The following is a 27,172-nucleotide window of genomic DNA, read 5'->3' as shown; positions in this document are numbered from 1 at the left end:
CACATGTGAAAATATTCGAGCAACAGAGGATTAGGGGGTGGCACAGTGGTTTAGTGATTAATGCTCGAGTATGCATAAGCGAGATCAACTGGACGGGAGCAGACAACTTCTGGAGTGACAGATATTCATAGGCGGATCTAGGGGGGCACGGGGACACATGCCCCACCCCAGAACCTTAAAAAAATATGCCAGATTTTTAATACGGTTCCATTACCATTGCATTAGTTTTGTATTACAAGGAATCCTTGCGCCCCCCAGAACAAAATTCTGTATACGGCCTTGCTTCTGCTCCCCCCCCCCCCCCCCAGAAATAAAAGAAATCCGGCTAGATCCGCCCCTGGGTATAGTTATATACATTGGCGATGACCAAAAGATTGCAGGAGACCATGTAATCCTTATTAATGAATGGGGAAGGAGTGAAGGCGCACTGACAGAACAATGAACCCTAGTAGAAAAAAGTGTGTTCATTCAGTGTTCTTTTTATGTTCATTTAATGTTCAAATTGTGTTCCTTCTATGTTCACCGAATGTTCACTTTATGTTCTTTTTATGTGTTTTGTGACAGAAAGAACATAAAAAGAACACAAAATGAACACTCGTCTGTGAACATAAAAAGAACATAATTTGAACACAAAATGAACACTTTTTTGAACATCAAAAGAACACAAAATGAACATAAAAAGAACATTTTGTTGAACTAAAAAGAAAAAGCTTTCACGGAAGTCCCATCATTACCATGAACACTTTCACATCTTTGTGAATCAGATGTCAGTGTTTGGATATATTTCAAATCATTTTATTTCCAGCTTTTTTTATTAGAAACGAACTTATTAGTAGAGGCCAAATGCTCAGGCCTTATCCCTGTTTAGTATGCAATAAAGTACATATTGAGAGTGTTTTCAGGTGTTCCTTGATTGCATTCTCGGATCGTTCAATGTCCATTTTTTGATGATATGCCTTCATTTTGGGATAATTTTCCCGGAAATTCATTATTTTAAATTTCTAGAAATATTATGGAAAACTGCTAAAAAATACATTTTTGTGGATTTCAAGATGGCGAAATTCAAACTCATTTTAGGTAGACAAAGTCTCCAAAATCATCTGTATTACTTGTTTTATGTAAAATAGCTACTTGTCATGACACATGAACTGCAGTTATCCACAATCACCTCCAAGGAATGAGAATTTTTATACTGGTTTATTTTAAAGAACAGCAAAGAAAAATGTTCATCTTGTGTTCAACATAGTGAACATAAAATGAACATATAAAAAAATGTTCAATTTGTGTTCACCATGGTGAACATAAAATGAACACAAAGTGAACATAAAATGAACGCATTAAAAAATGTTCATATTGTGTTCACCATGGTGAACATAAAATGAACTCAAAGGGAACACAAAATGAACATAAAGAAAAATGTTCATTTTGTGTTCAACATAGTGAACATAAAATGAACATATAAAAAAATGTTCAATTTGTGTTCACCATGGTGAACATAAAATGAACTCAAAGGGAACACAAAATGAACATAAAGAAAAATGTTCATTTTGTGTTCACTGAGATGAACATAAAAAGAACATAAATTGAACATCAAAAGAACACACCAAGAAATTGGTGAACATAAAAGAACACCAAAAGAACATCAAAAGAACACTTGAACACTGAATGAACATATAAAGAACACCAAAAGAACACAATTTTTTCTACTAGGGAATAAGTAATGCTCCTCAAGATATAGAAAGGGGAACTGACAGACACACTGATATAGCCAACATTGAGCCACTCGTAAAAAGAAATGGAAAAAATATATGAGCAATTGGGAGAGGTCTTGGGCATTGTATTCGTTCCATCAGATCTATATTTATATAAGAGTAATCGTTAATATTGAGAATATTCTTACCCAAACTTAGATAGTAGTGCTCCACCAATTGTCCAAATATCACAAACGGAGGCATGGCCACTGACGGCCAAAACCGTCATCAACGATCATATACGAAGTAACAAGAGCAAAATCTTCAAAAGGAACTGAACGCTTTTTCAGAGATATGTTGTTTTCTCTTAGCTCTAGTGTTTTGGTAGACACCATTGCATTCAACCGAGCGCGATTAGCGCTCGAAGAACCATTTATTCGATCATGATGTAAAGTTTAGCATATTGCGATTCAACGAAGTTACTTAAAAATTTTAATCAAACGTATAAGCGTTCAATCGACAATGATTAACATTGAAACAAAAGTTTAAAACTCTTTTGAATTTAATATGCAATCCTGGCGCTAATAAGCGGTTCGAGAAGGAACTGCGTGAATAGACATTAGCCAGGCGCAGGTAGAGGAGGTGGCAAATTTGACAAGGGATTAGAAGTTGTTGATAAGACTTTTATAAGGAAGTAACTGTGGTAATCTATATATATTTTAATGTATCAAGTTTTGAAAATTTTTATGATTGGAATATAACCTTTTGTAACCATCATTTTCGTATCTCATCGTGATTAACGACGACAAGCTGTATCGTAATGTCGTGCTATAGTTAATAATAGTTTTAGCATGATTCTTAACTTTGATAATGGTTGAAATCTTAGCGATTGAATGAAGCGGAGAGGTAACCTTGCGTTCGCTAATCGGAGCTTATCCGCCCGCTATGAAGCAATTATTCTTAATCGAGAAAATAGGTAAACTTCCTTATCTGATTAAGTCGTCTCGGCCTCAAGTGGCCGAGGGGTGGCGTTCTTCTCATAGTGTTTTCCTCTTTGAAATGCTGTATCTTGTATACAACTGTCCCTACGACAACAAAAATAGCCAGTTTACCGCACTGCACGAAAAATTATAAATTTCTATTCTCTATTGCATTCATATATAGGTTCTGGGTAATCATCTGGTTTCAGCGAAATGTATCAGCGGTTACCACAACCTCTGTTGTAACGTCTTCATAATTAGTGCTTGGGATCTTTGATGCCAATTTTCTCCTCCGCGAGCTCCGTCCTTTGGAAGAGTTAGCATTAGGTGTGTACATATTGTTTACTGCGTCGGTAATTGCTCTTTTTATTCTTACTGTTGACCCTATATTTTTGATAGAATACGATGGCAGCATCCTTTGCTTCTTTGGAGGATTTGCTCAAGCTGGCGAATGAAATACACAAGGATGAATTCGGAAGTCTTCCAGTCGTAGCAGCTTGCGCCCCCGGAAGAGTAAATTTGATTGGAGAACATGTTGATTATTGTGAAGGATATGTTTTGCCTATAGTGAGTACCTACATTTAATTGCGACTTTTATTTTTTTATGTTAAACGATGTTTTGATGGAATGGATTCGCAACAGTTTTATTTGTACTAACTCTTGCTAAACTCGTAATAACTGATCGACTCGTCGGTAATTGGGCTACTAGACTACAATTCCTACTGCTTTACATGTCAAGGCTGTGATTATCTTCAGTCTTCCTCATAATTCTGGTAAAACTGACTTTAATGTACTGTAGGTACTATAGCAAAGGAAGAATCTTATTTTCATTGTATGGGATTTATTGTTTTGCGGATTTATATGTTCAAGACTTTTTGTTTGTCACCAACCATGTTAACATGGTTATAATTATAATCCTGTTCTTATGCATATAAAGTATACATTTATTGCATCTGTAACTACGCATTTGGTGGATTGATTGACTAAATGCACTCAGTGGTAACCTGTAGGGTTAATATATGTACTTCACCCAATGACAACAGTAGGATTACAGTACTCAGATAAATTGACATTAAGGTAAAACCACCAGTAGTTGACACTGCACTAGTAGTTGACACTTATAATAAAAAAATACAATAACAAGAGGAATAAAGGTGCCAGATGATTAATATTTTTCTGTCTGTGTAGTGTAGCTCTCTAGTGGTGTGTATGTGAACTACTGTACCGCCATCTTTAACAGCAGTCTAACCACAATCATCTGATGACAACAGCCCATGTTTTTCAATTGATTAATGTGATTTCGTTGTGGAGTTTGCTAAGAACAAGCTAAAAGGTAAGCATTGAAAATTTAAACACCAATTATAATTTTGATTAAGGAGATGTTTAATACTTTGTTTTAGACTCTAAAGTATACAAACAGTTTTCAAAATAACCTGTAAATTAAAAAAAAATGGCTGTTTGGCATCATGTCAACCACTGAAACTTTAGATGACATAGTATTGAGTGGTTGACACCGTGTGTCAACTACTCAGGAGTAATATAATTTAATAATTATGCTTTATTTGAGTGTTATTTAACTGCTTACATTGTTGAACTGTGTATTATAACCTCTAAAACATTTTCAAAGTATTGTATCCAATAGTTGACAGGGGGTGTCAACTATTGGAGTTACAATGTGTCAACTTCTGAATTACTCCCTCTTTCATTTTCAGATGCCTCCAACAAAGGGAAATTTTAGAAATTATACTCAAGAGGTAATGGAAGCAGCTGTGGCATCATTCTCATTGCACTGTACCCAAATGCGACGCATGTCTTGCAACCGATGGATGTTTCGGTTTTCAGGACTCTTAGAGAGCACTGGAAGAAGAAAGTACATGAATGGAGGTTACCCAATTTGGAGGCTCCAGTCTTAAAGAAGAAAGAATTTCCAAAACTTTTGAAAGAAGTTATAGACAATGTGCTACAAGTGACTATCCTGGAAAATGGTTTTAGAAAATGTGGATTGTTTCCATGGAACCCAGAAGCTATCACTCTCCCATTAAACATTGAAGGTGATAATCAAGTCACAAAAGCCAAAGAACGTGGACAATTTTTAAAAGAAGGACTTCGATTTCTCAATGAGAGTATTCCAGAAAGCAAGCTCAAAATATTTTGTAACAGGGATACAAATAAAGAGTTGGAGGAAAAAGATATTTCACTCTTTGAACTGTGGCAGAAGACAAAATTAGAACTGGAAAGTAATTTGTTAAATGCATCTGGTGCTACTAATGAGCCAGACAATCTAAGCATTGTGGATGGGGACCTGTCATCTGCAACACTCACTCCTAGTGCTATCGATGAGTCCACTTATCATACCACTGATGATTACAATATGCCATCTGGAACGAACAACCTTACTTGTATCGATAAGCCTGCTAGAGATAGTATTAATCATACTGATCTTTGTCAAGCTGGAACTTCTAAAGTATCTGCAGAAATCCCCAGCCCATTCAAAAGACACTTTTTTTTCCAGAAAGACAAGAATGAACCAAAACAAAAACGATCAATGAAGGAGAAAATGCCTGCCATTGTCTCAGGACAGCTGTGTCAAGATTATTTTAGAAAGAAGTTGGCAAAAAAGGAAGAATTAGAAAAAAGAAAACTGGAACGTGCTGCCGAGAGACAAAGGAAAAAAGATGAAAAGGAAAGAGCGAAACAAGATAAAGTTCGGCAGCATAAGAAAAGGACTGCAAAGCGGGTGCTTCATTACAAAGACAGCTCTAACTCTGGCATAGAAGAGGTGCCATCATACAGTGACAGTGATTTTAAAGATGAGAGCGATGAGGAAAACATACATGAGAAAAACCTAAAGAAACCAGTAGAGAGGAAAGTAGGGGAGTATGTAGTTTTTTCTTATGAAGAAGAGTTATTTCCGGGGGTTATAACTGATGTTTGTGAAACAGCTGCTACTATTACAGCTATGAAAAAATCTGGGAGACTCTGGAAATGGCCAGAAAAAGAGGATAAATTGGACTACGAATGGGAAACTGTATTATACCACATTGACGAGCCTTTAAAAATGAGTACCACGAGAAATGTTTACTCAGTCCCGGAACTTGAATTTTTATGGGATTAACTTCTTGCATTCTGATAGCTTAGCACAATTTATATTCATTTTTTTTAACTTAATTAACTAGAGAATGAGCCTAAGTTATGTAATACGTTAACATTCAATTTTTGTATTTTTCTACAACTTTTATCATTCATTTCATCCCTGTATTCATACAAAGTAGGCAAAAATTCATTTATTAAACCTTTTCTCATTTAAAACATATGTAAACTACTAAAGAGTGTCAATAAATAAAGAGTGTATTGAAATAAAGAGTTTTATAAAGTGTGTCAACTACTGAAAATAAAATGTGTCAACTACTAAATATTCTTGTTTTCGCTTGGTGTCAACTACTAGACCTGTGCCCGTTAACAAAAAAAAAAAAAATAATAATTCACATTCATTTTATTAATGTTATTCTTGTGACAGTACGATAGAGGAATACTTTGTACAGCTATCAGTAACTTTAAGTTTCCCCTACAGTGAATTCGGTTTAAGTAATGTTAACAAACAGACATACAAATCCTTAAGGTGTCAACTACTGGTGGTTTTACCTTAATAGCATAAAAATGTTTCCAAAAGTGTATATTTCTGAAAATAATGTTGTTGAATTTTTTTAGAGCTTATATTTAATGATGATGGTATCATGAATTAATGAGATGCATTAAATCATGATATAAATTTGATGAATTTATTTGGAGATTTTGTTGGAAATTGTGGAAGTGGTAGACAGGTGATGTTGGACTTGAAAGATAGTGCCATGCCTCCGTGATGGAACCATTTTTTGTATCAGTCACAGTGTAAAGTCAGGAAAATGTTGATATATGAAATTATTATTATAGTATTCTACCGATTAAGGTAGGTTTCCATGGAGTACTAAAGAGGTGATCTGGGAGCCTCCCTTTCCTTCCAGCACTGCCTTCTTTAATTCACTGTAAGGCCTACTCTCTTTCAATCTATCTAAAAATCCTATTCTTTTCCTTCCCCTCCCTCGTTTCCCCAACATTCTACCCTCCAACACCATTTTCAACATCCCCTCACCGCTAAGCACTAACTCCTTCAAAATTTATCATGGCCTGATAAGTCATGATCTGGATTGTCCTGCAGCTTCCCTGCAGCAGATGTGGATTCTGATCACAACCTTGTGCTTATGAAATGCAGCAAAACATTCAAAAGTCTTATGCAGATTAGAAAGATGAGGAAATGGAATGTAGAAGCTCCGAAGGGGACTATGAGGAGAGAATATCAGACACTAGTGGAATAGTATCCGAGAGATTGAAAATGCACACCATAGAAAAATGGAAGAACCTTGAAGAGAGAAGGATATGGAAGAAAAGGGATGCAGAGTTGGGATGGATGTATAGCGAAATGAATAATCAATAATGGCATGAAACTAAGCTCTTAGTCAACTAAACAATAGAAATTTATTTTATAAAAATTAACATAAAAAAGTCACTCAGCGGCCAAGTACAATGATTTGAATTAGTAAATACATAAATACTAAACACAGGATGGCGATAGCCTGACTAGCATCTCTCCATGCCTCACTTGTGTACGCATAAGTCCTCGCACCCATACACACACAGCAAACTATAATTCCTCAGTGTCATCACAAATTACGGGATAGGTACACCACAAAGAAAATTCTTTTACCAGTGGCCACTTCACTGCACTGAATGTAAGATTATTGATTGTTGAAACACACAAATTCATAAGCAAAATCAAGATCACCATACAAGCGTTAATGGGCTGAATATACGTGACTACTTTAGATGATCACTTTTTGATAATATGACGTTGTCAACCACTTCACACACCACACGCAGGCTTAAAAACTTGATGTAGAGAGAATTAAACTAGATTAGAATCAACAACCAGGGCTGGGCAAAATACAGGCCGAGGAGTATTTGAAATACAAAATACTGCACAAAATGTATTTGAAATGCAAAATACCAAATACCTTGGACTTCGGTATTTGAAATACAAAATACAAAATAGTATTTTAAATACTTTTTAAAATACAAAATACACTTGTAAGGAAACTAAGACATCTTTAAAAAAGTTCTAACACATAAAAAAACATAAAAGTTCTAACATACACATATACATTTGAGATTTTTCAATGTAAAAATTATCAAATGTTGCTCTCTATGAATGAATTATTCCCCTTGAGGAATACAAGTTTTTCAAAAAGTTTGTCTGACAGAGATGCCCTCACAAGGGAATGGATAAACCAGCAAGTGAAAATAGTCTTTCCACTGGTGAAGATGAGCATAGGCTTGTATTAAATCTGATGAACATTTTATTAATATTCAGATAATTTTGTAAACTCGACAGCGATTTGTTCTTGTCATTGAAATAGCTGATCACTTCCAACTCAATGTGGGACTGTTGCTTTTTCTCACTAGTATTTGATAGCACAAAGAAGTCGAATGTAAGACTCTAAAGAATTTATACATGGATTTTGAATGCGCTTTCGTTCATAGTTTGAAATATGGTCAGGAAGCCACCGCAACTTGAAACTAGGATGAAAGCAAGCAGCTAAAATAGCCTCATTCACTAGAGGAGACAAACTGAAAAATAATTCAAATCTATCATGCAAGCTTTTCACCAATGCTGTTACTATTCCATTTGTGTGACGCAAATTATTTTCCATCAAATGTTGCAACCTGATACGCAGAGACATCAGTGTGGGTAGTAATTGTCCATAGTAACAGGCTTTCTGGCCCTGAAGGTAATCTAAGGCAGTGGCGATTGGCTTCATCATGACGATGAATTCCTCTAAATATTCAATTTCTACTTCTTTGAATGAATTGCTTAAATTGAGTTTCTCAAACACTTTATTCAACCTGTCTTTGTGCTTCATTAATTGACTAATTGAGTCGTACAGTGAATTCCACCTCGTGGGGCAAGGATATAATAACTGATATCCTATAATATACCCTGAATGACTTCTGAAGATTTTGGTCGACACGATACATTCCATAATGTGGAGCACTTTGCAAGAGCTGGATAATGTATTCTATTGACAGACGAACCCTTAAGAGCATTTTGTAAATCAGTTGTCACCAGTAAATTTAAGGTATGACTCGCACACCTCATATGGTGGGGTAGAATTATGCCAGCGTTCCTATAGTCCATTTCTGAACCCTCTCCGTCTTTCTCACAATCTATTGCTCGAGGCTCCAAGCAATGGAAATCTACATTTTCAGCTTCAAAATCATTTGCAGGATATAAATTTTAAAGAGATGATCATTATTACATTCTTGTGTATACTCTTAAGATAATAGAATAAGCTCATAATTACCGTCGAAATTCAATGGAGTGGAAAGAGAACAGCCAAATTCTTTGCATGCTTCAGTAAATGTTTTAATGCATAGTGTTACAAAGCTACTTCAAAAGTATTTTACAAATGTATTTTGTATTTTAGAATAGTAAAATACCAAAAATTTGTATTTGAAATACAAGATACATTCAGGCCGTGTATTTGAAATACCAAGCACAAAATACAAATGTATTTCAAATACGTATTTTAAAATACTTGTATTTGAAATACTGCCCAGCCCTGTCAACAACCATGTACAAACAACGCCTAAAACCATACATCGCGAGAGCACAAGATCTAACTGGTCCACAGTTAGTAGATGTTTTCATAACGATCAAAACTTTCGAAATGAGGAGACGAAATTTCATTGGCTGATCCATGATTGGTCAATGGGTGAGACAGAGGAAGCACACATATTTCATGTTTCCTATTTATGATTAAGATATCAACTGAGTGACATTATACAAGTTATGAAATAATTTTTTATGCAATAACTTTTATTAATCAAAACTATCTTACGAAACGATAGCGTTCGTTCAGGAAAACTTCCGCCAAACTGCTGGTGTCGCACGCTGCCAACAGTTCGCCCGCTCTGTGCCTCCACTGTGGACACCAGTAAGTATCGGTCAATCCATAGAAGTTGCGCTATCACTGGAGACATTGCAATATCTCCCACAAAAATAGCCCATGATGATGGCCATAATCCATGGAATATTCCTCCACACCAGATGCAATTAATTGCTAACAGATGCAAACACCTTGCTGATGTCAATTCACTCATCCTTGGCATTTTGGCCGAACTATTTTTAATAGTAATCACAGTTTACAGTCAGTGAAGAGTCAACTTATGAAAATAATTAATATACAACCAAAAGCTGATGAGACCTCGTCTGGATTATTAATTCCAAAAAAAATTGGACATTTAATGCTCATATGTACTTTCATATCCACTTGGAAATTATTTTCAGGCTCTCCCAATGATGACTGTTGTGGTTGGAAGTCGAAATAACTCTGATAAATGCTGTGTTATCACTACCTGTGATGATCAATCGAAGGTTGAAATTAACTTAAAATCAGTTGTACCAGGGGAGCCACTATGGGCAAATTATGTGAAAGGAGTCATTAAGTTCTTTCCAGGTAAATATTTCTCTTGTTGGAGATTCATTTAATTATTTAGGATAAGTACATATTATCATCATAACGTAGGACAAGAAGATTAGTTAAGGTGGAAGGAATGAGTTGTAAAGTCGTATTACAGTGTGAGTTGGCCATTCCAATTAAGGCTGGTCACACACTAGGCTACTAATGGTCCCAACAAGAGTAGGCTGATTTTTTGTGTGCTCTTTAGTTGAAGCTCTGCATACTCAGCTACTCAAGTTGTCATTCTGGGTTTTCTTTTTTCTTAGTTTTTCTGGGTTTTCTGGGAGAATTCTTTTTTCTTATACACCTGTAGTATACTGTAATATTCATGTTAACCATTAGTTATGACCATTTTGTTCCTTATGATAGCATACTTAACAGTAAATTAGAAAAAAGGATCCAACTATCCTAATAATTTTAAGTGACTGTTGAATTAAGAGAGATCACATTGTTTTCTCTCGAATCATGGTAAAAATCACGCAATAGTGCTCGCTTTCTGTTATTATTAAATAATAAATATATGTTCACTAATGCATGCATGTTTATTTAAACACATAAATATAATGGTTTAAAATACATTAGTACCTTTCATTTCCGAAGGATATGAAAAAATGGTGCCTATCATTAAAACCTCTATATTGTAGTGAACTTCCATACATTAAATTGCCCAAATTTGTTTAAAAATTTGGGCAATTTTCATTTGTTTAAAAATCCAATGTAAAAGGTCTCATGTACTGTTTTTGGGTTTATTGCAAATAAATAAATAAATAAAATTTTGGTCCCCTCCATTACGATGTAAAGAGGTTTTACTGTAATACAGAAAATGAATTATTTGGTGTATGCTAATGAAGAAGGAGAAGGAATATTTAAGAATTAAATGAGTTTTGAGGATATTTTGACCTTTTACAGGCACTGTCCCTGGTTTTAATGCGGTCTTTGTGTCCTCTGTTCCTATTGGTGGTGGGCTTTCTAGTAGTGCTGCACTCGAGATGTCAACATACACATTCCTGGAAGCACTTACTGGAATTCAAGCAAAAAAGTAATGTTTTGCTTTGAATATAGTTCCATAATTTCATAAGCTTGATTATATCATGATTTATCAATGTCATCTCTAACTTTTCAAGTCTAAATGAAACATCCATGGGCGTACCCAGCGAGGGGAGGGGGGGTCAGCTGCCCCCCCCCCCCCCCCCCCCCCAGAAGCAAAAATCGTAAAAGTCTTTAAGCAAAATCAGTACTGAATTGAAACAAAAGCATTCTACAAATTTTCTTTAAACGCACGAAAAATGATATTTATGTATTAGTATAAGATAAGTAACTAAAATAAAACTATTTTTTCAAGGAAATAATCTCATAAACTTATGTCACAACTTGCTTTGCCACCACCCACAGACCATGGCTTCGCCCCCCCCCCCCCTAGTTATGATCCTGGGTACGCCCTTGGAAGCATCAGAGTATATGCTGGATAGAAGTTTTAGGAATAGCATGTTGGTAGAGCTAAAACTAGACCACCTCTATTCATAAACAAGATCAAGCTCCTCCTAATTTATGCTTCCAACATAACTTTTTCTGTCCTAGGCAGCCTTATAAATTATTGACATATATCTTCATTCAATATTTACCAAATTGCTTTCCTATTGTCACTTCCAATTCCTGAACACCTACTAAGGAAGTAGATAGGTACATATGTACTATATTAGGTCTAAGAGAAGACCCTATAACTGTCCAAAAAAACTGAAAAGAATGATATTAGCTTCTAGCCCTATGTCTAACAATAAGTTGGTGATGCTAAACTGGTTGATACCCTGCAATGTGAAAAAAGGCTGTATCAACATTTCTCAGCCATCAACATGTTTTCTGATGAGGTTCTTGTGTTATGCGTATATCCGGATGAATTTATTCCAGCAGTTATTTACATGAGAATTTAATGGTAGCTAACTGCAGGGGCACAGCTAGGAATTAAGGGTAGGGGGGTTTTAGGTGCAACTAGACCTGGGGTGTGTGGTATAGCCGCCGGGATAAGCGGGAAGTGCGGGGCCCTCCCCCAGAAATCTTTTATGATGAATGGTTCAAAATGGTGAGTTTTAAGGCTTTCTGAGGGATATTTTATTAATCCTTACACTCTTCTACACCGTATATGTCTGAATATAGTTCCCCCTTTTTTTCCAAAAATGCCCATGGTAAAAGTAAAGGGGGGGGACTATAGTCAAATGCATTTCTTTAACTTTTCCCGAAACTGAAGCCTCAAAATTAGGGGGGGGGGACTATTTTTGGAGAAATACGGTAAGTATGTTAATCAAATGAAGTAAAATGGATTAAACTTAAAATTTTCCCTGAGCTCCGGGGGGGGGGGGGGGGTTATCCCCCGAAACCCCCCCCCCTCGCTACGCCACCGGCTAACTGTATTTTTATCAATTGGGAATAAATTATGGCCATTATGAATCCTAAGTTTTTATGAATGGAGTGAAGTGCAGTAATTTTAGAGTCACAATGCCTACATTAATTCACGAGGATGGTGACTGGTGGCCCAGTGATTACAGCATTAGGCAATTAATCGAAGGGCTCCTTGGGAAATGCTGCCTCCCCTACTTTTAAGGATGAGTTTCTTAAACCTGTGGCTTAGTCTGGAATGAACTCTACCCTCACAGGTCCAAAACAGCCTTAGGGCTCAATATGTACTAAGTGAGAAACATTATATGAGAAAAGTAGGATATAGTCAGTTTCCCTAGAAGCACTACTTTAAGGTAAGCACTGAATGTTATTTTTGCAAAACTAATTAGCCATACAGGTATTCCATGCGTAATACGAATTCTTTCTACATGGTTTCCTCTGTTACACCAATGGGTCTCAGAGATTGCACACTTAGTTCAAGCAGTCTTCCTAATTTTCCTCAGCAATAGAGCCAGTCAAATTTCTGATGTCACCTTTTTGTATACAAGGGAAAAGCATAAAAAGAAAGAAAGAAAGAACATCATTCACCTTAGTAAATTCATGGATCAATTGTCTGTCTAAAGTTATAATCAATTAGAAAAATGATCACCGTGGTATATCAACTGTGTGGAAGTGCATGACGGTATGATAATTCATGAATTCAAAACTGAAAAATATGCTCTTTAACACAGAGTTAACTGACTATAAGGGCATGCAACACTTTCCACGCTTGTTAAGCCTGCTTAGAAATAACATGGATAAATGTCGGCAAAAAATTTACAAAGAGTAGTATTATTTGTGTGACATTAGATTACCTATTTGTATTACATTTATATTATTTGTATGACATATTGTAGACATTAGGTAATGTATCAATGATGATTTTTTTCAGTAATAATTTGAGTTTTCCATGAAAAGAGATAGAAAATTGATTTTGGGAATTAGGCAGCTATAGTCAAAATAGCCCTAGAAAAGTTATCCAATTGAGCACTAAAGACACCACTTGCTTAATACAAAGTTCACTTAACGCAGCTCTGTTTAGGAACTTATGTTTAGATTTAAGCAAGGGATACCTGTACAGGCTTGGGCTACGAAGAATGTAGCCATTGTTTCTCCAAATAACATGACGCCCTTATGAAAACAGGTACTGCATTGTTAGAGTTTGAAGGCCATTCTTTTCTTCCCACCTTGATAAAGAGGAATTTTTTAAATATGCATGATGTTTGAAGAAGAGTTTTTCATGGTGAATGACTTGAATGGATTCTTCTTTGGTTTCCAACCAGGTTAGGGTCTTCACTGGAACCTAACTGAAAGCAGTTGGAACCCGACCATAAAAAAGGTGGGAAAGCCAACAAAAATATGAACCAATCAGGGACCACCTTGGGAAAGGAGGAGGTGTACATACGAAGGCTGTTCAGAAAGTATCGGACTTTAATTAATTAAAACTGAATTTATTGAAATAGAACTACAAACGTTTAATCCCCTTCAAAGTAGTCTCCTTGGTGATGTACACACTTCTCCTAGCACTTTTGCCACTGTTCAAAACATTTCTGGAAGGTATTTTTTGGAATGCTGTTTAGCTCGGCTGTCATATTCTATTTAATGCCTCATTATTTTTTAAATCGAGTTCCTTCAGTGGTATTTTCAGCTAAGGAAATAGCCAGAAGTCGTAAGGAGCCAAAGAACTTGGCGAACCGAAGGAGTGTTGTTTTTAGCGAGAAAACTCTGAATTAGATGTGCATAATGGGCAGATGCATTGTCGCGATGGAGCTGCCCAGTTCTTGTTACTCACAGATTCAATCGTTTTTGCCGTACAGGGTCACGTAGGCAACGAAGAACCTCAAGATAGTATTCTTTTGTGATGGTAACTCAAAATAGTATTTTTTGTGCGTACTCATGATGCACCATTCCACTGAAGTCAAAGAAGACTGTCAACATGACCTTGACTTGACGTGCCTGAATGTGATTCACTTTCTACTGACGTTTGGCCATTTTAAATCGATTGTACCACTCTTTTATTCGAGTTCTGCTCATGGCAGACTCCCCAACAGACTGTTGAATCTTGCCAATTGTTTCCACTTGCAAGTCGCCAAGCTTTTGGAAAAATTTAATGCAGTAATGCTGCTCAAGTTTTTCTGTCATTTTATAACTTGATAAAAACTGCTGAGCACAACAGAGACGTCTACATTACTAGGCTGACTGCCGACGACTGAAGCTTTGTTATTGCACGAAACAGTGCATGTGCTTGCATATCAGTCCCCTCCACATCCCCACTAAGCTTTGCCGCCAGCGCTTCAATCATTTACCTGGGAGGACAGAAGGTTCGATACTTTTCAAACAGCCCTCGTGTACGGGAAATTTACTTGCACTGGGATCATTAGCCATGAATATGTTGGGAAAATCTCCCAGTGGTGGCCTACTATGTGCAGACCCTAACCCGATTGGAAACATGTATATTGTTTGCTAGATTTTAATCTTATTCCTCTACAAATTTTTTGGCCATAATTCTTTTATGTGGATCCTGGTTGATTTTCTTTAAATCGTCAAAATATATATTTGGTGCTCACCAATTGTGATTGGCTCTCCACTCTAGAGGGTAGCAAAATTTCTTCAGAAGCTCATTTCTCATGGATTTTTTTTTTTTAATTCATTTAATTCCTTCTTTTTAGGGAGGTTGAAAAGGCATTAATATGCCAGAAAGCTGAGCATCAATTTGCAAATGTGCCTTGTGGAATTATGGATCAATTTGCTTCCCTTTTTGGAAGCAAAGGGCATGCTCTTCTAATTGACTGCAGGTGATTAAATATTAATGGGAGAATAGAACTGATGAAATCTGAATATTTCTGTTTTTTATGCATCATATTGGCCCTAATGGAAATCTATCAATTATTTGTTTGTGAGCTATAGAAATTATAACATAAAAATTATAAAATTAATATTTGTTGCCTGAATAGAGATGCTAAGAACTTTAAGTCAAATGAAACAATTATTTCTGTTTTAAAGGCATAGCATTAAACTTTATCTTAAGTCTCATTCTTTGCCAAAGACAAATTCATTTATCTGTTAGGTAGTATCTACATACCTATCTTAATAGGCTTAGGTCCATGATGCAACCTCAAGCAAGATGCATTTTTTAGGACTTGTACTTAATCTTAATGACTATGTTTATCCATAATCTCATATATTTATTTTCTACTTAGGGATTATTTTTTTATTTCTTGATAGATCTCTTGACCACGAGTTGGTACCAATGGATGACCCTAGTCTCTCAATATGTGTTATTAATTCAAACATTCGGCATCAGCTGTCCAGCAGTGAATATCCAATTCGCCGTCAGCAGTGTGAAGATGCTTGCAAAGTTCTGAAGAAAAAGTCACTACGTGACACCACATTCGTGGAACTTCTGTGTAAGTCCCTGGATTTTATTGTGGCTCAGTGCTTTCCATGGTACAATATACAGTGGAACCTCGTTAAAGCGAGTACGGGCTATAGCGACACACCCGATATAACGAGAGATAGCCGATGCACCGCCAATTGACCCTATAAAAAGCGTGTTGAAAATTTCGTTTTTACGAGACCCTTTTGGTGTTGGCTCTCGCCATAGCGAGGGTTTCACCGCCGGAAGACTTTCATCATGACTCCTTAACCTCTGCAATTGCTAGCGATCTGTTAGAAATGAAGGTAATGGAGTGCTTAGTCTCAAATTTATATGGTAAACTGTCGTTCGATAAATAAGTAGTTAATTTTGGTGAAAATATTGTGGCATTAGTATTCGCGAATGCTTCATCTTCTTTTGTTCCTCGGGCGGCAGAAAGCAGTCGGCAGCATACCCGCACGGCCGTGAGTTGCGTGAATAGAAAGCATTTGATGGCAGCCACCATGGCCAAAAAACACCAAACACGTCTAAGCGAGAAAATAAAAATAAAGGAGTAATATGAGAGTGTCGAAATTAATTTATCTTCCTATTCGCTCTGCAAAATTAAAAAAACAAAAGTGCCCAAGGAATGCAGACGATGAAGAGTTATAAGGACCTTTGTTCGGGTGGTTTTGCCCACTCAAATCTGCGGTAACTTCTGAGAAAGGGGCTAAGGAACTTTTTTACATACAGCTCCCCGACAAAACCCTTGCAGTATGAGGTATTTCTTGCAATGATACCTCTAAAGGTAGGTAGTGTGCCTTAGCGATAAAGTAGGATGTACGAAGCAATGATACTCAGCGTGAATTGTCCGGATGAATGTATTTATCTCCGTTGCGAATTTACAAGGGTAAACTATTCGCGTCAGTGGTCGGATTCGTACTGGCGCTCTCTTTTGTCACGTGGGTAGCCGAGCATCCCCTGGTGGCCGCTGGAAGAACTCACAGAACAACTAACTCTCGTTTGCAATGCCGCGGTAAACTCGGTGTATTATTTCAAATACATCGCGAGCGTAACACTCAAAAAGAAACTTTTTTTCAACAACGGCAATTGTAATCACATCATTTTCAAGCTTAGCAAACTTTTTACCATAGATGATGAAGATATTACATTATCTGATAGAAAAAGTCTTCTAAGGCGGGAACGTTATACAACCTTCCACGGTATTCGCCAGTAGAAACAAATGTAATGCGTTATTTCACTTCACTGCCGCTTAACGTACAGAAACAATAAACATACATCAATGGAAACATTTGAGGCAATTAATAACCGCGATACTGTTTTATCAGGTAATTTTTGAATTTTCAGTGGAATACCAAAATAATAGAATGATCACGTAAATGAACTAATTAAGTGCGTAGAAAAATGGCTTCGTCGATTGTGCATTGGCATAATGATTGACAAAAATATGCTTTGCATGATTTTTATTCAGTGCGGCGCTTATAAACTGTTTGAATAGTTAGTCGTTGTTTGAGTAAGGAAAATTAGTGATGTAGAAAACATCGCCTTTCGTCTGGATTTATGCTTACGTTTATAGGATAGATGTTTATCTTTCGCCGCACCACTCCTGTCCCTGTATATCTGTTCGCAACAGGTATATTGGCTATTATTTGCTCCACCTCCGGTAAAGCGACAATTCGCTATAGCGAGTGTTTATTAGTGCACCGTGGGGTGTCGTTATATCGAGGTTGCACTGTAGTCAGTCTGCCAAGTCCACTACCCTTGATTCCGTGAGAAGTCATATTTTGTAATTCCACTAATTGCACCCTTTGTTAAATATTGCAAACTTTCATCCATCTTATATTGTATTTTTGCATCCTCCCTCTATTTACTTCTCTTTGGTGTAATTTCAAAATGTTCCTGTAGTGGGTGTTCAATTCAATTTCAATTTATTTATTTTCATGGGCCTTTTTGACCCATGATATGTGTAACAAGTATGCAACAATTCAGGAAAAATCAATTTGACAGAACTACAAAAAAAATACGACAACAAGGCTCAGTAAATGCAAGTATAAAAAATGAAAAAAATAAATACAAATGGAAAAAACAAGGTACAAACCTATATAAATTTATGCATACACTTGCATCCCGAATGCAGATACCCGGACAAAATTTCCAGACATTTGAAATACATTGAATATTATGCCACTATTTATTCAAATAAAATGTTCAACTCGCAAAATGCAACACCAATAGAAAATTATATCAAGAATACAAAATGAATTCTCCCCCTCATCACATCAGTAATCCATTGATGAATAATTTGATTTTGCAAAATGGTTTTGATGAATGATTTTTCAAATATTGAGAAAACAAATTTAAAATGCATTTCCATTAAATTTTCCTTCTTAGCTGATTATTTCGCAGGAAAATGTAGCACATATAATCCTTTAAAATACCCTGAGATGACTTGAGAATTATTTCAGTCAACTAAAGAAAAATTTAGAAAAGCTAAAGGTCATTAGCAAATAGAATGTATAGGATGTCCGTTTATAATGTTGATCTTTCCCATCGGGTAGCACATTGATCATGATGATGTAAATTGTAAATAGAAATGATTGAAACTATGTGATATGTACCAGGCTCTCCATGCCATTTTGAAGCCATTATCCATACTAAAACTAATTTTTATTTTTATATATGTCAATTTTATAACAGCAGTCAACATGATAACTGTGTCTAGTGATAGAAAAACTAAGAAGCACACTTAAGTTTAAACAGACCTTGAAAAAGCAATTTCTTTGTAACACTTTATGTGGGTTTCAGCAATATATTGCCATGGTAGGTTTCACTTCCTCTGGTCCTTGTTTGCCAAAAATTCTCTGGCTGCAGTCCTTAACAGGCATGATTTTGAACCACTTTTGGGAGAATTAATTTGGAACCATGACAGAAAAAAGTATTAAAAAATGTAATCAGGCTCATTACACTTGCCTAATTTGTATCACAATTACAAATTACTCTTTGAAAAAGTAATATGTAGGATTGCAACTACAAGTTATTTTAATTTGGTTAATGTAAATGATGCATTTGCAGTCAATAATTTATCAAACAGAGAGTACTTACATACAAACCAGCACTTTAATTTCAACATACTTATTTATTTATTTATTGTCAACTTCCACTTAAACAGCACATGACGGCCTTTTACAAAGAGGGTTTCCAATATTAACAAGTAGGTACAACACAAACATCCATGCCCTGGATAGGGATCACCTACCCAGGCGGGATTCGAACCCACGACCTACGGATTGGCAGGCGAGGACTTTACCCCACCGCCACCGAGGCCGGCAATACCCTCCCCGATAAGTACTCGTTTCATCCATACCTTTTGTCTCCTCCATATCTCATCTAAAAGCTGTCTCTCCTTACCCACCATTTCGTCTTTTCTCCTCCTCTCCATCCACTTCACCTTCTCCATTCTTCACCACACCCACTTCTCAAATTCCTCCAGTCTTCTCTCATCCTCCTTCCTTAGTGTCCACATTTCCGCACCATAAAGTGCTACACTCCAGATCGGACTCTTCACTAACCTTTTCATTAAACTCATGAATAAAAATCCTTTCATAAGCTCCATCCTGTTCATGAATGTATCTTTTGCTAATGCGACTCTCTTCCTAATGTCCTTACCACTGTGTCCATTTTCCCATAATGTGCTGCCTTAATAGTTGAATTATTCTACTTGCTCAAGTTTTTCCCCACCTTTTATCTGGAGTCTCACATTCCTCGCTTGTGATGATTTACAAAACCACATAACCTTGGTCTTCTTGCTATTAATTGTCATCCCATATTCCTTGCAACACTAGTCTAATGCATCCACTAGAGCTTGCTGCCCCCTTGCTGACTCCACTATGGTGTCCATGGCTTGATTTTATTATCCTCCTAATACATGTAGGGATGGGTTCTCTCTTCAACCTGTCTGATAATTGTATAAGGTTAATGCACAAGCCTGTGGTTTTTATATTGTGTGACTCATGCAATGTAGCTGCATTGTAACATTTAAATTTTTACCCATATTCACAAATCGTATGACTCTTCAGTTTCTTGGAATTAACTCTGCTCCTGAATGGTGAGCAGTCTGCTTAAAAAATGGAGCTTGTCCACATGGTTTCCAGTCATGCAGACTTTCTTTCAGCAAATTGAATGACATAATCCATACTATTCAGAACTGGAACTCAATGCAAGAAGCTGAGGACACAGAAACTTAAATTGCATGTCCTTATTTTGGAATACTGTTGCATGTACGATTATACCTGTATTCCAATATCCTTTTGTACCTTTGAGGTTCTTTGGGGCAACTCTGCTAACCCCTCATCTCTCAGGAAAAGAGAATCCATGCTCTGTAATAAACAATGCAGTTAAACTGCCTCTTGAGGCCTTCAGCAAGTGAAGAATTCAAATTTTCACCTCCGATTTCCATAATTTAATGATTACTTTAATGAAACTATTGCTCGTATTAGCTTTGAAGTAGATTACATGTAAAAATTACCAAAAACATAATACATAATCTTTGTGAGTAATTCGATTACTTTTACTTCATTGCATCACTTCAGTGAATACCTCATCCTGCATTGAATCTGATCATTCTCTCCTAATTACATGTATAGTGTATATTTGTTTGAAGAAACATTTATTTTAAAAGGGATGCTAAGGTGCTATGAATTCATATTAATCCTTAAGCATTCCTCAGGAATTAAGTTAAGTTGTCAATCCATGTAAGGCATTTGAAAAAATAGTTGACATTCTGGGAGATTTTAAGCTATGGCTGCAGAAGTTAATTTTATTTGAAAAAGGTTGCGATAAGTCAAAACCTATTCACTATAGGGTGTTGGATGTTTGTAGTGCCTTAGAGTAGCATTTACAGCCCTTCTCTCTTTTGCAGCTGCTCAGGAAATAATGGATCCTGTAGTCTTTCGTCGTGCACAACATGTTATTAGTGAAATCATGAGAACTGAAGAGGCAGCTGCAGCTTTAAAGAGTAGAGATTATGCTTTCTTTGGAAAGTTGATGCTGAAGAGCCACGAGTCCCTGAGGTAAATTACTTGGTTTTACTATGGTATTCTTTGACATAATAAAAAATATTATCAAGCACCTACCGTACCATCATCATCATTAGTCAACAATCCTAAGATTAGTTTGATGCAGCTTTCCACTCAATTCTCCTATCAGCTAATCTTTTCACACTTATGTAATCCATCTCTTTCACATTCTTCTTTACCTGTTCCATATATTTTGTTCGAGGTCTTCCTTTTCCATTCTTGCCATCCACTTGTCCCTTGACGATTGTCTTCATCAGGCCATCATGCCTCAAGATGTCATTTTCTTATGACAAAAAATCCTTCAGAGAAGAACTTCTTGGAAATAAATTTATAAAAAAAAGTAGCAAGCAAGGAATTTGCCTCAGGAAAATCATGTTTTAACATTAAATTAATGAAAAGAGATGAGTGATTTGCTGAGAAAAGACTGGCATAATGGGCAAAAAAATCTGCTAAACCATTGCTGGTAATGATTATAATAAATAATTACTCTCCTGGATGTAACCAAGAGGCTTCAAGCTTATTGTCAGGTGAATGACATATTTATAGAAAAAATGAAGGTATTTTTATAGGTGGAATAATTTTTCCTCCTTACAATACTATTTCATAATTAGAAATGGAGTTGATTTCAGTGGGGATAAACATAACATGATCACCTCTCTTACTTAATGAAATTATTGTGCGTAATATTGGTAAATGTTTGCTGTTGTTTTATTCCCACTGATAAATGCTTTGTTTTTGATTCTATCTAGGGATTTGTTTGATGTGTCATGCAAAGAAGTGGACCAATTAGTTGATTTAGCCATGGAATTTGGGAAGAAAAACAATGACTGTGTTCTGGGCTGTCGGATGACTGGGGCTGGGTTTGGAGGTTGCTGTGTGGCATTAGTGAGTATAAATGGTCAATAGAGAATACATATAACTTGTTTTCAGTCAATGGTTAGAATTGTAATTCTACCTCATGGAAGTACCTTTTTAAGAATTTGGGTTTTTTATTCTTAAAATAAATGCTGGCATAATTTTTATATGAGAAGACTCGACTTGCCCTGTACTTTGTAATTGATGTTGTTAATTTAAGGTTTACGAATTCATTTACCGGATGTTATTGATAACTTTATGTATATCTACTTAATGTTGTCAAAGGAACTGTGGGGTAATTGGGAAACTTATAAGGCATCAATCACCTACTTTGATAATCTTTGGTTGGATAAATTGCTTTCAATCTGTTGGGAATACTATTTGATTACAGAATCAATATATAGCTATTGTTAATTAAGAAGCTAGGGAAGGTTATAAAAAATGGATTTATATCAAAGTAATTACTGTTGAGTGCTGGTTTTCTTACAGAACCTGAAATTTTCCCGTTGCAAATAACTTCTATTGAAGGAAAAATATTTTCCCCTGCATTTGACCCCAAGCTACATAGTTCTTACTTGTTACTTCCAGTTTGATTCATTATGGTCTTAGCAAACAATTTAGCCAAAAGCGTTAAGAATTTTTAAAATTCATGTATGCATAAGCAAAAAAAAATTCTATGGATGAGGAGTCATTGACTGAAAAAAATATTTTAATTGAAACCAACTTAGTGATTGGAATAAATGATTAAAACTAGCACTTAGGGATTATTTAAAACTACCAGAAGAACTATCTAAGAAAAGATTTTATTGGAGAAATCATCTTCATGCTGAAATAAAAGTTTTAATTTAATAACAAAATTATTAAAATGCTCAAATAACCAAGGTTTGGATTGTAATTAATGCTGTGCAATAGTCACCTGTCGGTGGTCGATACGAGGCTTTCTTTTCTAAGCTTTGTCAGGATGAGTCTCTCAGCATTGTCGGGATGGGACTCTCGGCGTGGCGAGAGTCTCACTTGGGTCAGGAGTCTTGACAAGACTCAAGAAGTCTTGCCCTTTCAAGACTTATTGACAACTGTTGATACTCAAGGGCAGGGTGGGAATTTCCAGTGAATTGCACCATTAAGTAGACAGTAGAGTTTACTATGTTATCCTTTACGATATTCATGTATTTATTCACATGATAAAAATATTTAATTAATTAGTTATCTTCTGCATTCAATTTTTTTGTATGTGTGTATGACTGTGGGGGGAGATGAGGGGATAGATTCCCCCTCAAAGCCTCAGAGAAATAAGAAAAATTTTGAAAACTATAGTCTAGTTTTGACATATAATATCTGCATCTGCTTAAAAATTAAATTTTAAGTGCCAAAATGATGAACAATTTCCTTCTGGTGTATGATGTTAATAGAGCATTCAATAAGAGATTAGAAAAATATTTTGAGTTTTTGTTTTGTTTTATTGACCTCTATATTTAATTTAAATTTGAATATTGGAATTTAGGTCTTAAAATTGAAATGCTGAATTTTATAGCATTTCAGTTTACTTATAAACCATCATCAGGTCTTGAAATGAAAATGAGTGCATAATTTTCATGCATTAACAAAATAAAGGGTTATATCAATGTTTATTTTTACAGTAATATAATTAAAAAAGAAATATTTAGTTGTAAATTAACAAAAAAGGAGAGCTTAGAATTTTAATATACCTCTTTGTAATGCTTATTGATATGGATTAAGGCAATAAATTTCATTATTACCTGTCAATTTTGCTCAAATTTTCCATGTTGATCTTTTATAGCAACTTTTATTGTTTTTGGAAATAAATATATACCCTTTTTTTTAAATAATCTTTTTTTCTAACTTAATTTATGTATCTAAGAAAAAGACTAAAATAGATATTATTTTATTTTCTGTGAGGACTGAGGGTCTCAATGGGTGTCAAGAAGTCTCTAAGGGGCGAGACTTTTCAAGTCTCGTAAAGACTCCTAACCCTGGTGAGACTCTTGCCATGCCGAAAGTCCCGTCCCAAGAATGCTGAGATATGAAGGTCTCGTCTCAACTGCCAAGACTCTCGGGTGGTTGAGAGTCTCGCACAGCCCTACTCGTAATGCCATTGTCAAGTTAAACCTGATGCACACAGTCTTTTAAAACTCCACCATATATACCATGTGAAGGAGATGGGAGTGGGAGATGAAGGCGGAGAGAGGGGGAATAGAGGAGGAATGGGGGAAAGTCACCATCTTCTGGTGTTCTGCTCGTCGGCAGGACCCTTGCACCAACGCTGTCTCCATTCTTTCCTATCTCCGGCCATTTCTTTGAAGTCTCTATATTTTCCTATTTTTACGTTGTCAATAAACTTCATCCTTCTACTTCTGATCCCTTCCACCGTTCCCTCCAAGGCTACCTTTAAAATGCCATTCCTTCTCATCACATGTCCCAGCCGGTTACCCTTCCTTTTATTTATTTTAACCATCAACGTTCTTTCTCCATCTATCCTATTCAACACTTGCTCATTCCTTACTCGATCCATCCACCATATTCCCTCCATCTTCCTCCAAACTAGCATCTCAAATGCCCCAATCCTGTCCCTGTCTCTCTTCCCCATCGTCCAAGTCTCAGATCTATATATAGACACACTCCACACATAGCACATCACCAACCTCTTCCTCAATTTTAATAACCACTCCCTTGTTTCATAGCTCTTTTCTTCTTAAAAACTTCTTTTGCCATTTCTATCCTTCTTTTTATTTCTCCTATAGTTTTCCAGGCTTCTGTTATCGAAGTTCCCAAGTAGCTGTAGGTTCTCACGTTCTCTATTTCACCTTTTTAGTCTTCACCCTCGTACCAACTACATTGCTCACTTTGGCCTTCATAACGATTATTTTCATTCCATATGTTTTCATTCCTTCCTCCAACCCTGTTGCCAATATCTGCAATGACTCTGTGTCCTCGGCTAAAACCACCGCATCATCAGCAAATCTAATGCATCTTATTTTTATTCCACCAATGCTTATTCCCTCTTCTCTTTCATCCAATGTCACTCTTATCATATATACCTTGGGAAGGAGTTAGGAATGGGAGACGAAGTCAGATGGGAACAGAGAAGGAATGGGAGAGAAGTAAAACACACAAAAGTCATTGGTGGTAAAGGTCAGGAGGCATGGCCGTGGGATTTTCAGATGGGAGGGAGAGTGAGGTTTAAAAGTGGCGATTGATGTTTAAAAAATCATAAAATAACTTAGCTGGGGTAGAGTGCTTCCATATTGCTCAAAGAAATCTGTGTCTTTGTCAAAATGGTGTAAAACTTCCATGTGAAAATTACTGAAATGATTAAAATAACACAAATGTCTAGCATAACAAGAAATATAGTCACAATTAATAAAACTAGACCAATGTTCCTTCTCTCAGTCCTAATTCCGAAATCTTATGCCCGTTTGGCCAGCCATTACACTTTAATTTATAAACACCGCTTCTTGTCTACAGGATCATATCGGTCCCTGGAATGGAATTTGCATGTGAGGATGTTAATGGGAAAAATTAAAGCTTGAAATAGTTAGTTTATTTAAGTGCTCAGATTCTGGTGTTACTCAAATCCACTCTTGGAATTCCAAACATAAAAATTTAGTCATACTATTACGGAATTAAAGGAAAACTATTTAATGTCTTCATTATTATCTACATATTTAATTTCAGGCTCTAAGAGGCCACGCATGCAGTATGATGTATCACAATAATTGTTAGTTATTAAAGTAAATTGAAGTATCCTACTACCTTTAATATCTTCTAAATTCATTATCTTTCTAATTGATTTCATAATAAAAATATTTATTTACTTTATGATATTGATGCAATACATTAGCCTAAAATTTGGTTTAGAATAGTATTCAAGTAAGTTGGTGATTGCCACTCCTCTCAATAGCTAAATAAAAGTAATTCATGGAAACTATTCTTGGAGGGAATTTCATTTAATCACTTTTTTGGGCCATTCAATTTGGTAATTGATGATAAAACTTGAAAATGGCGTAATCTGACTTTTATATTCTGTGATTTATTCCAGGTGCGAAAGCAATCTGTGAATGATTTGATTAACTACATCCAGAGTCATTATCATGGCAGTAAACCCACATTTTATGAAGCCTATCCATCTTCTGGAGCTAGAATTCTAACACAGATGAAATAAATATTCGTGCAGATTACAACTTAAATACAGTGGTGTAGCCAGGAATTTCGTTCGGGGGGGGGTCCAAAACCAAGGGGGGAAATTGTTGAAAAACAGGGTACTAAGTAGAGGGTTTTAAACTAATTTTAGCACTTTTCATAACCGAAAAAACTTTATTTGTTGAAGAAACACGTAGTAAATTCATGATTTCTCAATGTTTTTTCTTTAATGAAGGAGAATTATTGTGTTTTTATATTTCGGGAGGTGTCCGGATCCCCTCATGGCTACGCCACTGTTTTAATACTAGGTGTTATTTTGACCATCTTTGAAATTGAAAGGTAATTTTGAGTATTTTTACAGTGTTTTTTTTCATATCTCCCATATTTTGATTCCAAATTTTAAATACTCCTGGTTGTGATAAGGTATGAATTATCCATCTTTGTAAATGAAAATAACAGCAATATGCAGTTAATTTTAATATGTTGACCATCTGTGTGAATTACTGTGTAATTGGTGAAAATAAAAAAATGATCGATTCAACGATTCAAGATAAACCATAAGTATTAATAAGGAATTTATTAAAAATGGAAAATTGCATCCCATAGCTGGTTTCTGTGCCTGGGGAAATAATGGCTCCATTCAAATGGCTAGTTTTTGTATAAATTTTTACTTTTTTTATAAAGTACCTCTGATAGGGGAGGTGAAAAAATGTGCATGCGACCTAAAATATTAACCTGAATAAAAAGAGCTAATTTTAACTTACTATTTCTATGAATAATATGCCCTCTATTTTAGATCTCAAACATTCCACAAAGAAGCTTAAGGCTCAAGCTTCTTTGTTTATAAACTATAGTAATTTCTAACGGGCAAGTTTACAATTTTAAAAGTCAATAGATTCAATTTGTCTTGATGTTATCTGGTGAGGTATAAAAAATATTATTATCGAGGTCTAAAAGTGCCATTTTCAAGCTGATAGGATCTGCGGTAAGTGCTGTGGAAAAGGTTATTTAGATTCCTCATCTGTATTAGTGTCTACGCAAGCAAAATTTTTTT

The 27,172-nt window shown here is 35.8% G+C and overlaps 2 protein-coding genes across 5 annotated transcripts; both read left to right on the top strand.

The window, feature by feature from the left end:
* Positions 1-2,295: 2,295 nt before the first annotated feature.
* On the top strand, positions 2,296-26,251 carry LOC124161062 (galactokinase-like). 4 transcript variants are annotated; one of them, XM_046537231.1, is made up of 10 exons: positions 2,298-2,394; positions 2,856-2,998; positions 3,071-3,238; positions 10,053-10,221; positions 11,134-11,263; positions 15,324-15,449; positions 15,880-16,061; positions 20,949-21,099; positions 21,855-21,990; positions 26,018-26,245. In XM_046537231.1, exons 3-10 carry the CDS (start codon positions 3,077-3,079, stop codon positions 26,138-26,140), a joined length of 1,179 nt encoding a protein of 392 aa, XP_046393187.1. In that variant the 5' UTR covers positions 2,298-2,394; positions 2,856-2,998; positions 3,071-3,076; the 3' UTR covers positions 26,141-26,245. The 4 variants fall into 4 exon arrangements, with proteins under 4 accessions (XP_046393190.1, XP_046393187.1, XP_046393189.1 ...); XM_046537233.1 differs by lacking the exon at positions 2,298-2,394 and adding an exon at positions 2,414-2,667; XM_046537234.1 differs by lacking the exon at positions 2,856-2,998 and having other exon boundaries at positions 2,296-2,394.
* On the top strand, positions 3,740-6,123 carry LOC124161061. Its single transcript, XM_046537230.1, has 2 exons — positions 3,740-4,004; positions 4,384-6,123. Exon 2 carries the CDS (start codon positions 4,494-4,496, stop codon positions 5,784-5,786), a length of 1,293 nt encoding a protein of 430 aa, XP_046393186.1. The 5' UTR covers positions 3,740-4,004; positions 4,384-4,493; the 3' UTR covers positions 5,787-6,123.
* Positions 26,252-27,172: the final 921 nt, after the last annotated feature.

The sequence above is a fragment of the Ischnura elegans genome, chromosome 6 (genome assembly GCF_921293095.1).
Source record: "Ischnura elegans chromosome 6, ioIscEleg1.1, whole genome shotgun sequence".
In the NCBI taxonomy this organism is placed as follows: Eukaryota; Metazoa; Arthropoda; class Insecta; order Odonata; family Coenagrionidae; genus Ischnura; species Ischnura elegans.
The sequence above is the reverse complement of the archived record's forward strand: the minus strand, read 5'-3'. Positions and strand labels throughout refer to the sequence as shown.

Coding starts and splice junctions, on each gene's coding strand:
- LOC124161062 (XM_046537232.1), top strand. CDS start 3,077: ATGGCAGCATCCTTTGCTTCTTTGGAGGATTTGCTCAAGCTGGCGAAT. Junction 10,222..11,133: donor AGTCATTAAGTTCTTTCCAG/GTAAATATTTCT, acceptor GACCTTTTACAG/GCACTGTCCCTGGTTTTAAT. Junction 15,450..15,879: donor GCTCTTCTAATTGACTGCAG/GTGATTAAATAT, acceptor ATTTCTTGATAG/ATCTCTTGACCACGAGTTGG.
- LOC124161061 (XM_046537230.1), top strand. CDS start 4,494: ATGGATGTTTCGGTTTTCAGGACTCTTAGAGAGCACTGGAAGAAGAAA.